The sequence below is a fragment of the Electrophorus electricus genome, chromosome 2 (assembly GCF_013358815.1).
Source record: "Electrophorus electricus isolate fEleEle1 chromosome 2, fEleEle1.pri, whole genome shotgun sequence".
In the NCBI taxonomy this organism is placed as follows: domain Eukaryota; kingdom Metazoa; phylum Chordata; class Actinopteri; order Gymnotiformes; family Gymnotidae; genus Electrophorus; species Electrophorus electricus.
The window spans coordinates 19,747,139-19,761,467 of NC_049536.1; the positions used below are offsets into that span (position 1 = coordinate 19,747,139).

Here is a 14,329-nt window from a genome sequence, read left to right on the forward strand (position 1 = left end):
TTACATTGATAATTTAAATCTCATCACAAAAAGAGATTCAGATATTCTTCAAAAACCACTCAACACTATGTCAAGAGGGCACCACGTTTTTCATAAATACAAATAAAAGATACGTAATACCAAAGACAATACAAGCATAGCATTTACATACACACATTGGGGGGGGAAAAAGATAAATATGTCTGTGGTTATTGATTCATTAGCACTTTAAATTCAGAATGAAATCAGGTGTGGCTACAGAATAGCAATGATCCAAGCAGTAACATTATCAAAAGTAACAAAGATTAAAAACAACACGAAGCTTTTTTTTTTCCTTTTTTGATTGACTTGTGTTTAGACTATTGGCCGAAAAGTCTAATATAATGTCGGCTTAGATACTGTGATTTTGTTTCACAAGACTACCATCATGCACATCTGTACAGTAGGTTAACATATGTGTAAAGGAGCAATAAGCAGGGTATTCTGGGATTTCTTTGTCAGTCACACTACTGTGGGTCTCATGTTTCACGACACTGGAACAGGAAGTTTAAAAAAGGCATTTCCCCTCTTTGAGACCCACTATGAGAGTGCACTTCTAATCACTGTGTAACATTCCACACATACTACCATTGAGTAAGTTTTTTTTATTTAATATTTAATTACATTTTAATGGAAATCTACTTATTGTTCCTTTAAAAGTGAGAGTGAATGCTAATGCTCTTTGGATAGATACACAAAATGATCATAATGTAACACTTTCGCATACATAGTAAGTTTTAAGCCTAAGTATCAAAATTCTTGTTGACACCCACCCACCCTCTACCCCCCATATTCAAGTCCTGCCTTGATGCAAATGGCAGTTTGCGATGTCCACTTGCAGCGACCATCAGAGACAATCCAGGACATGTACTCTCACTGTCCTCACCCCGCTCTCACAATAAATAGAAAAGACTGCCCTCACTCGCTGGTGGTTTTCTCTTTGACTGCAGCTTCACACAATGCCCGCTTCTGCATCAGTGAGTACGGGAACGGCGCGCCGTTGCATGCACTATAGTCCAGCTTGTTCAGCTTGGCCAGGGTCTTGATGCTGCCCGGGGGTCGGCCGGGGCTGACCTTGTACCCGGCAGCTTTGGTCGTCCCCAGTGGCCTCCCTGGGCTGGTTTTGAAGCCAGCCGCCCTGGTGGTGCCCGGCGGTCTACCTGTGCTGGTCCGATACCCGGCAGACTTGGTGGTACCCGCAGGTCTCCCTCGTCTTCCCGTCTTGCCTAGTCCTTTCTTCTTCTTGGAGCCCTCTGGGACCTCGGTGCCCCTCATCCGCACAGGCTGGGGGTGAAACTCATTCTGTGAGTCTTGCATCTGGCACGACATGGGTTTGATCATGGCCTGTGGCAGAGGGGGCAAGTTGGGCAGGGGCAGCTGCAGTGGGGGAGGTGGGGCAGATGGGTAAAATTTGCTGGACTGCGAGGTGCATAACTCAAAATGACTGCTTGGATGTTGGCCATCTTCAGGTAGGCCACCCAAGACATAGTCGTTATTGTTACTGGCTACCTGATGCATCATTTTCTGCGTGGATAAAATACAGGTGGAGAGGGAGTCAGCGCGAATGTTTAGCGTAAATGTTAAACAAAGACAGGTGTCAGTGTTAGAAAACTGAGAAAGTTATAATTTAAACATTCTACGGTAACTTAGCGCTTAGTAACATCGGTTCATACGTCAAGTCACTTCAAGACTTTAAAAGTGCTGTATTACACTAACAATTCGTTTGTGTTCTTTTTGGTTGGGTCGAAGCGTAAAGCAAAGAGAAATGCACAGTCTACGCAAAAAGCCTACACAAATACGTAAGGCAGATGGAGGGAGGGGTATAGCATCATGGTAATTGCAAACTATGTCGAAGATTAAGCTTGAGGTAGACCACACTGTATTATAAGTTGAAACAGACACATGCACTTAACGCAAAACGTAAAAAAGACCGACAAAAGATTTCCTACGCAACCGCGTCGATGTGTTCTGTCATTTAATGCTTTTCTTGTCTACCTCCATGCAAATATTTAAGCGATTTATTGTTTCTACATATACTGACAAAACGAACATTAAGAACAAATGGATATGATTTAAAAAACATGTCACTAAAACGCCTATTACAGCGAATAAAAGCGTTACTTTACCTCATTTGTACGCGGATCTTGGGATGCAAAGGGTTAAATATGAAACAGATATATCTTCCATCCTTGAAACTAAGGCATAACTCTATTTACCGCAAAATCTAAACATCTAGGAACGCTTACAGACGTTTCTTAATTTTGGATTGAAAATATTACGGTTTGTTGAATAGGTATTTTTCCTGGAGCGTTGAAGCTTAAATCTGTGAGGCAGCCATTTTCGTTAAAAAAAAATTACAATATTGAAAGACGGCTCAATACGCATGCGCCAGGCGCTGAAAGGAAATTATACTGTTCTTGTGCATTCTTATAAGCCTCTGAAGCCCCCCCTGAAACAAAAGTGCGAAAACAGCCAATGGCTGTCTACTGGTTAGAAAATGTGCTTTCTTTAGATTACTGATTACTAATGGAGAATATGCTGTATGTGTATATATAGCATTTTTGTAAGTCGTTCTGGATAAGGGCGTCTGCTAAATTCCGTAAATGTAAATATACCTGAAATTAAATTTTAAATATGCTGTTAAAGATTTGATGAGAAGTTGTATTTTATTTAATTTACCATGTTCATTTAACTTTCCAAATATTTCTTACATTATGCAGCTACGGCAGAGTTATCATATTTAACACTGAAAATAACTTATCTAGCACATGCCCTATATGGCTTGACTAAAGATGCCAAATGTGTAATATGTAAGTGTTCATGAAAAGAGGTGAAGGGTAGTCCAGATCTGTACCAGAATACATGAAATAATCCCAGAAAGCACTGTATTATACAACAGATATGACCATCAGATTTCAACCTCTGTATATAGACTGTGCATTATAGTCCAGTTTCCTATGGATCAGAATGTTCTCTCATGGACACTTGGTCACATACGTGCATCTCAAGATCAAAATTATTTTGACAAATATAAAGCATTGAGGCTTTAATCTGTGGGATGGCCATTTTAATAAACAAACAAACCACAAAATAAACAAATAACACTAAAGAACAATGGCAAACACTAATGGACAATGGCTTGCCAGAGGAAATCAAAAGTTGTGCTTGTCTTAAGACTTTAGTGAGTTAGCAAGGCTCATATCGACTTGAGAAATATTTACTTAGATTTCCCTTGAGTAGGGAAATTGTAGTTTTTAATATATTATTATATATGTATAAAAGTTACCAACAGGCGTAATACATGTGGCAGTCCAAAGTGATGGAAACAGAGAGAACGTAGAAGGTTAACACCAAGGTAGTCCCAGTGGTGATAGGAGTGGGTGGGGTTGTGACTTCCAAATTGGAGGAGTGATTCCAGGAATGACAACATCAATCTCAGTCCAGAAGAGCACACAGGAACAGCAAAAATATTACTCTGTAACTTCAAACTCCCAGGCCTCTAGTAAAAGACCAAAGTGTGAGGTAAAAGATATGACCACCCACTGTCAGGGTGAGGCAGGTTTTTATATATATATATATATATATATATGTGTGTGTGTGTAAATGATGCTGTCTACAAGCTACTTTCTGAATTGTTTATTTTTTACTGCCTGAAAAGTTTCATCTGATTATTATAATTTTTGCTGAGTTTGATCGATACATATTTATTCAGTGAACTATTATTAGGCCTAACAGTCAGCAACACGCCCCCCTCCCCCGCACTTTCTAACAGAAACGCCTTTTTTCAGCTCTTGAGGTGCGTTCAATTAGACTACCCCCGCTATTTATAAAACTTGTAATTCGAAAACGGTGCTTTAATAAAATCCTTACAATAGACATATATATTGGGATGTATTTAGAGTGCATTAATTTGCGATTGAATCATAGCTAAAGAAATAAGAGTTTTTAATCATTCTACAGCAAATCATAATCTTCAGTAAATTACTTTAGCTATGAATGTCATCGATTGATACAACGTAGCCATCAATGTAATTTATACAGGAAGCCGATAAAATGTTTTCAGTATCTCGAGCTCATATATATATATATATATATATATATATATATATATATATATATATATATATATATATATATATATATATATATATATATTCTAGAACTCTGATGTATTCACGTCAATCAAACAGACATCATTAAAACTGAGGTTTTAACGTATGACAACGTTGAAAACAGAAAACCAGAAAACAATGTACCACTATACAAAATGCTTGCGTTGTGAACACTGCCCAGATTCTGCTCCATTGCTGCGCGCGGGGAGCAGGCTGTGGTTGGCAGAGAGAATCAAGAGGGAACTGTGCAGTGGGTTTATGACCTGTACTTATAGACTTATGACATGTACTTATAGACTTATGACCTGTGTACTTCTTCATTAGCACGGAACAATCTTTTTTGCGCAGGATAATCACATCATTTGGGTCTGTTTTCATATAGCTGTAGAAGTGCTCCATATTTTGGACTTGTTTTTGTCCGCGAGACCTGGTTAAATAAATCTGTGTCTGCAGTCTCCGCATTCGCTAAAGATCGGTTTTGTTGGTCTGAACTGTCAATATGGACGAGAAGGTGTTTACGAAAGAGCTGGATCAGTGGATCGAGCAACTGAACGAATGCAAACAGCTATCGGAAAATCAAGTAAAAATTTTATGCGAGAAAGTAAGTAAGTTTTCTCAAGTTTCGTTGCACCAATAATTCCGCACGAGTGCTTGTCGATAATTTTGTGGTGGGTGTTTGTCCTACAGTAGGTTATCTAGCTAAATAAATAAACGACTATATTTGTAATCCGCCCTGCGACTGGTTGCGTGTGTATGAAGATGGCGGCGGTGTTTTCTGTTATTATTGGCCACCAGTCGTCCTTAGACGGAGCCATTGGCTGTTAACAAGCAAAGCTCGGCGGGTGTGCCCACTTTAGCGTTCTTCGTTGTCGGGCAGATATTTCGAGAAAAACGAGGCTTGGAAATAATATTTCGTCTTACAATATGATACCACACTAGCGACAGCAGTATATTAAAATAGGCGAAAGGGCTTTCAAGTATAGGCTGCTCTCATCAGACAGAATGAGAGCAAAAATTCTGACTTGTAGAGATGTTTAGGGTACTCTAAGTAATTTAAAAGATTAGTCAAAAATAATGCATTTTGCACAGTTGGAATTAATCAGATATAGCGCTTGTATGTGACAAATAACGTAGGAACAAAAAGTGGGCTCTTGGGTAACTAGCGTAGGCCTGCAGGATGGAGGTGTCAAACTCCAGATCGCGAAGGCCACACTGGCGCCTTGATGTGTGGTAAGTCTTGAGCTGCTTATCTGTCATGTATTATAGAAGGGAGACTTGTAGACTGTGAAATGGTGTGCCCTCCTGGTGTAGGAACGGAAATCTTTCTGACCATCCTTCTGAGAATATCTCTTGGTAACAGCCAGTCTAATTTTGGATGATCAGTGATTTAATTGCAGAAGGATTTTTGCATTTGTCATAAATAAAGACACAATGAAGGATTTGTAAAGCAACACCCCCAGGAATGGTAACCTACATACCTGAGATGTCAAGCATTTTAGTTGTCTAGTTATTCTGTCCTTAGTAAATGCAACCTGACATACTCAAGGTTTTAATTACAATATTTATCATAATCTAAACAAAATTACCATTTTATTCATTTGTATACCCTTCAGTATTGGATTTAGAATTCACAACAAGTGCTCCCTAAGTGCTCCATGTCCCTGAAAACCTTTGCATTTGAAAAAGATCACTGGACAGGCAGCCACCCTGTTGATGTGAATTGAATTGTGGTTTGATTCATTAACTGTGAACACAGTGACTGTTCAGATATAAACACAAACAGTTAAATGCAGTTGAATGAAAAGTTCTAAAATGTGTTCATGTATTTCTGTAAATAAATGCTTAGGCTGCATGTCTGTGGTCCTTTGTATGATAATCCTCTGCCTGCTTTTTCAGGCTAAAGAAATTTTATCAAAAGAGTCCAATGTTCAGGAGGTGCGTTGCCCAGTCACTGTGTGTGGAGATGTGCACGGGCAGTTCCACGACCTCATGGAGCTCTTTAAGATTGGTGGAAAATCGCCAGACACAAACTATCTCTTTATGGGTGATTATGTGGACCGAGGCTATTATTCTGTAGAGACTGTCACCCTTCTCGTGTCTTTAAAGGTAAGAACAACAACAAAAATTTTCCTTTTTTTCCAAGCAAGGCAAAACTCATATCTCTGCATTTAAAGAACTGTCTGTGTGTGTGTGTGTATGTGTGTGTAAATATAAATAGACAGTATTATCACTGGAATAAAATTCCAAAGCATGTAAGTTTAAAGGAGATTTTTTGGCAGTTCCAAATGGCAAAATTCCTTCCATCATCTTTCAACTTTTTTAATTCCTCAGGTTCGTTATAGAGAGCGAATTACCATCCTCAGAGGAAATCATGAGAGCAGGCAGATCACACAGGTGTATGGCTTCTATGATGAGTGTCTGAGAAAATATGGCAATGCAAACGTCTGGAAATATTTCACAGATCTTTTTGACTACCTTCCCCTTACGGCACTGGTGGACACACAGGTAACCCACTAAAAGAACGTCATATCTGTAATTAATGTGCAGCGTGTAACTGTAATAAAGACTTCTTTTAGCAATGAGTATTTTAAAGGTTGGTGGACACAGGAGAGTATGTATGCTTATGTAAAGGCTGGTTTTAAGTAATATTTTTTAAAAATTGGACTTCAATGAGCCCTTTGGGGGAAAAAAAGAAAAAAAGTTTGAGGTCTCTGTTTGTGAGGATTGATGCTGTATTAGAATGCCACAGCCAAAAATAAATCAACCTCTCTCCATGGTTTTGTAGATCTTCTGTCTCCATGGGGGTCTGTCTCCATCCATCGATACTCTGGATCATATTCGAGCACTGGACCGCATTCAGGAGGTCCCGCATGAGGTCTGCATCTTCTCTGATTGCTTTTCCAGGTTTTCCAAAAGCCACCAACACAGATTTGTAGTATTTCGCAATTTCTGCTAAAAGACCATACATTTCATTTTGACAATACATCAGATTTGATCATTCTGAGATGAAATATTAAGTTTTTAATTCCACAATAGTTTGCTGATACTAATCCTAACGTCTGGTTGTGACCGCCAGGGTCCCATGTGTGACCTGCTGTGGTCAGACCCAGATGACCGTGGTGGCTGGGGTATTTCCCCCCGAGGAGCCGGCTACACGTTCGGCCAGGACATCTCCGAAACCTTCAATCACGCCAACTGCCTGACCCTCGTCTCTAGAGCCCACCAGTTAGTGATGGAGGTAACACAAAAATGACTAAACTAAAATAAGTACAATGGTTCTTTAAGCCCAGTATTTTCCAGAAAAGAGTGGACTTGCTCTAAAAAGTATATTCCTTTATTTTTTTAACTTCTGGTCTTTTTAATTTCTTTGAAATAGATCAGTATAAAGGCCAGTGTGTCAGACCAGATAATTTGGTACATGTGCCTGTTTATGTGCATGTATTTTTCTCTGGTGGGTAGTTCTGATTTACACCTGGGAGCTTTTTAGCTTCAGGTCAAGGTTTTGATGAAGGATGATGGGCCACCTACTGAAATCTGACCAAAACTCATGTGAAAATGTACGACAGAATATTCTTGTGCATTACCTCAGCAACTCCTGACTGTGGTACTAAATGTCATTGCTATATTTTATTTGAGATGATATGTTGATGACATCATCCCGTTTTCTTCGCACTCTTTTTATAGGGCTACAACTGGTGTCACGAGCGGAATGTAGTTACAATCTTCAGCGCTCCAAATTACTGTTATCGTTGTGGTAACCAGGCTGCCATCATGGAACTCGACGACACGCTCAAGTATTCATTGTGAGTGATTAAAAGGCATGCAGCCAACCCCCCTGGGTCTAAGATACATTCAGTACTTCTGTGTAAACACTCATCTAAACCAAGGTCGCATAAATACCAGCATCCTATCCTCCTTTCAGTGTTCTGACCAATCAGATGCCCGGGGTGGTACTCTGTTTTTATGTGTCAGAGTGTACTATTAAAACGGAGTGTGTTTCTGTTTCTTTAGCTTGCAGTTTGACCCTGCACCAAGAAGAGGAGAGCCTCACGTTACCCGCCGCACCCCGGACTACTTCCTGTAACGTTCCAGTGCCTGATGAAATTCTGTCCACGGCGCGATTCACCTCACAGGCTCAACTGACATCATCAGGAGGGGAAAAAAGATAACTTCTCTCATTTCTAACTGGTAATAGAATTCCTGAATTTGTCTATGGACCAAAATATTTCCATTGGCATAAAGCAGTGAGAGATTCTACAATCTAAAAAAAAAAAAACCACAATCCACGCGTGTCAAAGTGAGGGAACGTTAATGGAATGTTGTTGTTGGGGTTTTTTTTGTTTTTGTTTTTGTTGCCTGCCTGTATAGTGACTAAAAAACAAAGACACTCTCCTCTCTACATGTGGCTTCATTGGTTTCCCTGTATTATTTTACAGTGTGTTTTATCCTTCAGATCATGTACAGTGCGGCATGTGCTTTTGGCTGGACAATGTTGATTTTGTGGTGAAGAAAAATTATTGCCATGCACAGCATTGAACAGCCCCGTTCAACTTCCTGTTCAAGAGAAGCTGTCATGGGATGTATCCCTGACTCCAAACAAATTATTCATCTTTTATAATAGGGAAATATGATCTGAAAGGTTTTGCCCTGCACTTTATTGGTACAGTTTTTTATCAGTGTTATTAGGTTATAGCATAGCTACAACTGATCTTGTTTTGTTTTTTTCCCCCTGCTATTTGTAAAACCAAGCACTTAAATTTCTTTGTTTTCAGTTGATGGAAACTGCAAGGTAGACTCCTTTTTGCTATAATTGTAAGAAAAATGTAAACCGTTTTTAAGGCTTAGGCTCAAAGATAAACTTTTTTTCTGCAAGACGACTGCAAGAAATCTGTTTCTTACTGATTCTGTGTGTGTGTGTGTGTGTGTGTGTGTGTGTGTGTGTGTGTGTGTGTGTGTGTGTGTGTGTGTGTGTGTGTGAGCGCTTGCAAGTAAGTATGTATTTTATGTGAGGGTGTGCCTGAAGTATAGGTTGTGGCCTTGTTCATTTCTTGCTGAAACTACACACATTTTGTTTTCATTTCACCAACTGAACCACTACTGGCTGGTTTATTTCATTTTATATCCAGTAGATGGCAGCATTTTATTATTTTGTAATAATAGAATGTTGTAGACTATTGTAGACTATTGAAGGCCTTGTTAAAATGCTAAAAGATTTTATAATTTCACAATCAAATATGTATCTCCTCCTCATACGACAAGATATGCAGATATCTATGCAGTCCTGGGGGGAAACCCGTTTTAAATGCAGTTTTGAAATCTTCATGATGGACTGAGTTGGGCTAATCCTTCTTATATTAACGTTTCCATCACATTTTCCCGCAATTTGATCAACTGATGTTTTCATGAAATTTCAGTACAAACTCAAAAGTATACATCTTTTTTAATGTTCCTAGTTCATTCTTTTATTTCAAAAAATGCTAATAAAAAGTAACAGTCGCCAGACAGGTTTCGTATTTATAGATATACTTTTACTAGTAGTCTAATGAAAAGTGCTGCAGGTTTTTGCTGATTTTTTAATTAAACCCGAGCAACTGACCACGTACTAAAGGCTGGTGGTGAGGATGTAAGTGACCCTCCCGCACACCTGCAATGTAATGCAGACTAAGGAGAGGAGCCAGATCTGACGGCATGACGGCAGTATCAGAATCCCATGTACACACACACACACACACACAAACACACACCAGCACGACAAACCAGGAACAGATGGAGAGGGGCTGAGTCAGCAATCAGAGAAAGGAAGGGAATTGGCAGATTATCACAGAACAATAATCTAGACTATGTGCAGTATAAACATTTATTGCAGAAGTCAGAAATTTCCACAACATTATAGTATGTTGTAAACAACCCAGTATGATTGTATTATGTTACCTGGTGCCCTCTGCTAGGGAAAAGAAGACATTCGAGGAGGGTAAGACAATCTTCCAGATGGTTTAAATGACCTTGTGTGTGTGGGTGGAAGAGAGGGGGGAGGGGGAAGGAGAGAATGTTTTCTATTCACTTATTATTGGAGCACCAACAGCCTCAATTAGCATTCATAAATCCAAGCATTCTCTCACGCACTCATCCTCTCACATACATACACGCACACACATTAGACAGAGCCTGTATATCGGCTTTGTCTTTCGTATGTTTTAATTATGTCTAGCACTGGCTTTATTAGTCCTGTTACAAGAAACTGTGATAAATTAATAACAGTTATCTCACATCATCTCAAGAGTAAACAAATCAAGGTGATTTTAAATAAATACTTACATTTGCTGGCCAGTTAGCTGTCATTGGGTTTGTTTACTGAGATCAGCACCCACACAGTTCTAACTTCAATTTCTATTTCTATCTATTGTATTTATTGTTACTAAATTATTTACACCCAGAATGCTTCATAGAGCAACAACAAGCAGGAGCTTCAGATTGTGGACATCATGCTCAGAAAACCTATACTGCGCTCATGCATTCACACACACACACACACATGCACACACACTCTCTCTCTCTCTCACTCTCTCTCTCTCTCTCTCTCTCTCTCTCTCACTCAGACAGGAGATATAACCAAGAGCAGAGAAACACACACACACACACACATCCATGCAGAACGAGTACAAAGAGCACAGAATCAAGAAAGTCTCAGAAGCACTGGCTGCCAGCGCTCGTCACTCACGGCAGGGCTGTTCACTTCAGACTAGAGTCTGCAGGATGCCACTCTAACCCTACAGTCATGACCAAAAGTTTTGAGACCAACAGAAATTTTGGTTTTCACAAAGTTTGCTGCTTCAGTTTTTATGGTGGCAATTTACATTAACTCTAGATTGTGAAGAGTGATCAGATAATTGCAGTCATTCCTTGCAATAAAAATTAATCACAAACATTACTGCATTCCAGCCACTGCATTTCAGCCCTGCCACAAAATGGCCTGCTAACATCATTTCAGTGATCTTCTCATTAGCTCAGGAGAAAGTGTTAAATGGGGACAAGGCAACTGATTTAATTCAACAATTAATCAAATCATCAAGAACTTCAAGGAGATCAAGAAAGTCAAGCAAGTCAAGAAAGTCAACCAGGACAATCTCCTAAAGAGGATGCCGCTAAGGGACTGTTTGGGACATCTGGAAAAATGATTGTCCAGAGAAGAAAAGGTGAGCACATGAGTCCTGTGTCATGCCAACATTCAGGCATCCTGAAAGCATTTATGTGTGGTTGCTTCTCATCCAAAGGAGTGAATTTTGCCTAAGAATATTGCTTTTTCACTGCCATGAATAAGGAATGGTATCAAAACATCCTCCAAGAGCAAATTCTCCCAGCGATCCTGGAGCAATTTGGTGATGAACAATGCTTTTTCCAGCATGAAGGAGCACCATGTCACAAGGCAAAAGTGATAACCAAGTGGCTTGGTGAACAAAATATTGAAATTTTGGGTCTATGGCCAGGAAACTCCCCAGATCTCGATCCCATTGAGAATCTGTGGTCAAGCCTCAAAAAGTAGCTGGACAAACAAAAACACAGAAACTGTGATCAACTCCAAGAATGGATTGCCATCTGTCACGATTTTCCCAGAAGCTGATATCCAGCATGCCAAGGCGAATTGCAGAAGTCTTAAAAAAGAAGAGTCAACACTGCAAAAGTCTTGCTTAAGATGGTTGTATTTGACAATAAAAAGTAAAAAAAAAAAAAAAAACTTATGAAATGCTTAATATTGTACTTCACTATACCATATTAACATCTGCTGACAAAAGGATCTAAAAAAAATAGAGGCAGTAAACTTTGTGAAAGCCAAAATTTTTGTCAGTCTCAAAACCTTTAGCCACAACTGTACAATGCTCTGCACCCTTTCACTGATACAATTACAAGTTTATTTATGTTGTTTTACACACAAGATTTTGCAATCCCAAAGTTGTTAATTTCTAGAGTAGAGGTATTAAAATCAGGATCTGCCTTTTGAAGTTACTGGTGGTGCACTAACTGGTGGATAATTTACTAGTTGGGGACTTGGGAGTCCTAGGTTTAAGGAGAGTGGATAATCTCTGACTCCTGTCCCAGACAACTATGTCCTAAATATTTCTTAATGAGCTTAGTGGATTTCTGAATACAGCTAGCCTAGCTACCCATCCCATGTTTACACACCGGAACTTTTCAAAAAAGTTCCATGTCATGTTTAGTGTTTGATCAAGATGAGTGAAACAAGTGATTGTAGTGAATTTGAGCATAGCATGATAGCACTGGCCAACAAAAATATAACTTGTTTCACAATCTAAAATAGTTTGACCTCATAGAACTATCATGTATGGTTTTTAAGTGACAAGACAATTACTTTTTACATTAATTATATATTACTTATTCATAAACAAGGCTGTTATTACAAGCATACGTCTAAAATGTACAGTGTATGTGTTATGCCCATATTTGGCATCAGGAACATCTCTCTTCAGTGTCCAGCAGTAGTCTGTCAACACAGAGGGGATCTACTCTCCTTGGTACCACTTTTGTAAGCTATATATAATGACCTACAAGTATACTGCAACAAAAAAAAAAATCTATGGGTGATAGAGGCATTCTGAAAACATATTTGGATTCAGTGTGCCAAAGTACATAAGAAGCAGGTATTTTTTGCAGGAAGCAAAATCATTGTCGACCACTGTAGTTGGCGCTGTGCATGGTGGGTCTAGCTTCTTCAAACCATCTGTCATTGTGCAGTTGTTTGAAGAACATACTGAGAATTGTGCACAAAGCAAAACCTTCCTGTGTCTGGCCATTCCGCGAACAAAGACATGCTTGTGGCTGAGAGTGGGTCCGAGAACGTTGATAACCATGCCAGCAAACAGATCCTAATCAAATCACACATGAGTTTATCATTGGTGAGCAGAATGCCATCTCAGAATGCACCACATATTGTACTTTGTCCAGACTGCACTGTGATAGCCAAGGAGTATCTCAGATGCTGCTGATGTTGTCATTCTTGTTTCCATTTCATTGCTTTTCATTTCTTCAGTGTTCAGCAGCTCCAGGTCTCAACCCTGTCAAGTGACTTTGTGTTGAGGTAGAAAGGGCTGTTTCCAACAGGATTGTTCAGCTGTCCAACAAGCGGTGACTGTGCAATGGTTTCTGGCTGACACAATGTACCTAACCCCAAGCAGACATCTTACAAGTGCCTGCCTAGTTCATGCTGTTATGACAACCAAAGGAGGCACCACACGTGACAAAATAGGTGAGTCTGTTGTACTGGCAGCTCAGTGTAGTGTCTAAATCACAAAGCATGCACGCTCAGTGTGACATCTAAATCACAAAGCATGCACGCTCAGTGTGACATCTAAATCACAAAGCAAGCACGCTCAGTGTAACATCTAAATCACAAAGAATGCACACTCAGTGTAACGTCTAAATCACAAAGCATGCACTTTGGGTTTTAGAATTCAAACCCAACTGGTTCACAAACTCTCATTCACTCTCATTCACTCTTTATCAAGATGCTTCACTGTGTAGTGATCACCAGCTTTCCTTCAACATCACCTTGACAACTGCTTCCAATTAATGACCAATTAGGACATGCATGTATTCATACCTGTCCAAAAGCCACCGTAGTGTGCAAGGTCTCATGCTCTCTAGTTGAATGAGGTGTTTCTACGTCTTATTCTTCTCTGTTGTTGGCTTTGATGATCAATCGTTATATTTTTTTCTAGGCACACTTTCGTTTTAACAAGATCAGCTGAATGTCTTTTTGCTGACTTTATCTCCAGTAAAATCATCTTGTACTGCAAGGATAGCTTCCTGTAAATAACCTTTGACATATTAGAATGTGCTATTACTGTTGTGGTCTCTTCAGGCTGTTTCAGCAGGACTACCTGAGGTTTGGAGGTCCACGTGATTCTCCAAATATTTATTAATGAATGGGTTTTTAAGTTTAAACCAGTACATGGAGCTTTTCAGTGTACTGGTTTAAAATTAAAAACCCACCTAATCACCAACAATTCAGGCAGCTCTTTATTTACGAGTATAATCTTCAGATTGCTGAGGTCACGCACACACACGTTTTAATTCTGACATTTTCCTGTCCTGTTCTGTCCACTGGAAAGATAATCACTAAAGTAGGCTGTGACGCACGAGGTGTCACCACCGTGGGACTTAGTCTGCGCAACTTTAATTTCTCT

At 39.5% G+C, this 14,329-nt stretch overlaps 2 protein-coding genes and 1 long non-coding RNA gene across 4 annotated transcripts; 1 reads left to right on the forward strand and 2 right to left on the reverse strand.

Annotated features, from left to right (window-relative positions):
* Positions 1–70: 70 nt before the first annotated feature.
* si:ch1073-44g3.1 (UPF0461 protein C5orf24 homolog) lies at positions 71–2,424 on the reverse strand. The gene is made up of 2 exons (XM_027023891.2): positions 2,145–2,424; positions 71–1,542 (listed from the first exon to the last, which is right to left on the reverse strand). The coding sequence occupies exon 2, from the start codon at positions 1,537–1,539 to the stop codon at positions 937–939; it is 603 nt and encodes a 200-aa protein (XP_026879692.1). The 5' UTR covers positions 1,540–1,542; positions 2,145–2,424; the 3' UTR covers positions 71–936.
* A 1,892-nt stretch (positions 2,425–4,316) lies between these two features.
* ppp2caa (protein phosphatase 2 catalytic subunit alpha a) lies at positions 4,317–9,002 on the forward strand. Of its 2 annotated transcripts, none has more exons than XM_027023889.2 (7): positions 4,317–4,731; positions 6,027–6,236; positions 6,462–6,635; positions 6,916–7,005; positions 7,207–7,368; positions 7,815–7,933; positions 8,142–9,002. In XM_027023889.2, the coding sequence occupies exons 1-7, from the start codon at positions 4,630–4,632 to the stop codon at positions 8,212–8,214; spliced, it is 930 nt and encodes a 309-aa protein (XP_026879690.1). In that variant the 5' UTR covers positions 4,317–4,629; the 3' UTR covers positions 8,215–9,002. The 2 variants fall into 2 exon arrangements, with proteins under 2 accessions (XP_026879690.1, XP_026879691.1); XM_027023890.2 differs by lacking the exon at positions 4,317–4,731 and adding an exon at positions 4,943–5,360.
* On the reverse strand, positions 8,462–10,547 carry LOC118240733. Its single transcript, XR_004775606.1, has 2 exons — positions 10,446–10,547; positions 8,462–10,132 (listed from the first exon to the last, which is right to left on the reverse strand). It is a non-coding gene; the product is annotated as an uncharacterized LOC118240733 (long non-coding RNA).
* Positions 10,548–14,329: the final 3,782 nt, after the last annotated feature.

Bases quoted from the DNA above. Each gene is read 5' to 3' on its own strand.
- si:ch1073-44g3.1 (XM_027023891.2), bottom strand. From the start codon at position 1,539: ATGATGCATCAGGTAGCCAGTAACAATAACGACTATGTCTTGGGTGGC.
- ppp2caa (XM_027023889.2), top strand. From the start codon at position 4,630: ATGGACGAGAAGGTGTTTACGAAAGAGCTGGATCAGTGGATCGAGCAA. The intron at 4,732-6,026 runs GTAAGTAAGTTT...CTGCTTTTTCAG, and splicing joins TAAAAATTTTATGCGAGAAA to GCTAAAGAAATTTTATCAAA. The intron at 6,636-6,915 runs GTAACCCACTAA...ATGGTTTTGTAG, and splicing joins CGGCACTGGTGGACACACAG to ATCTTCTGTCTCCATGGGGG.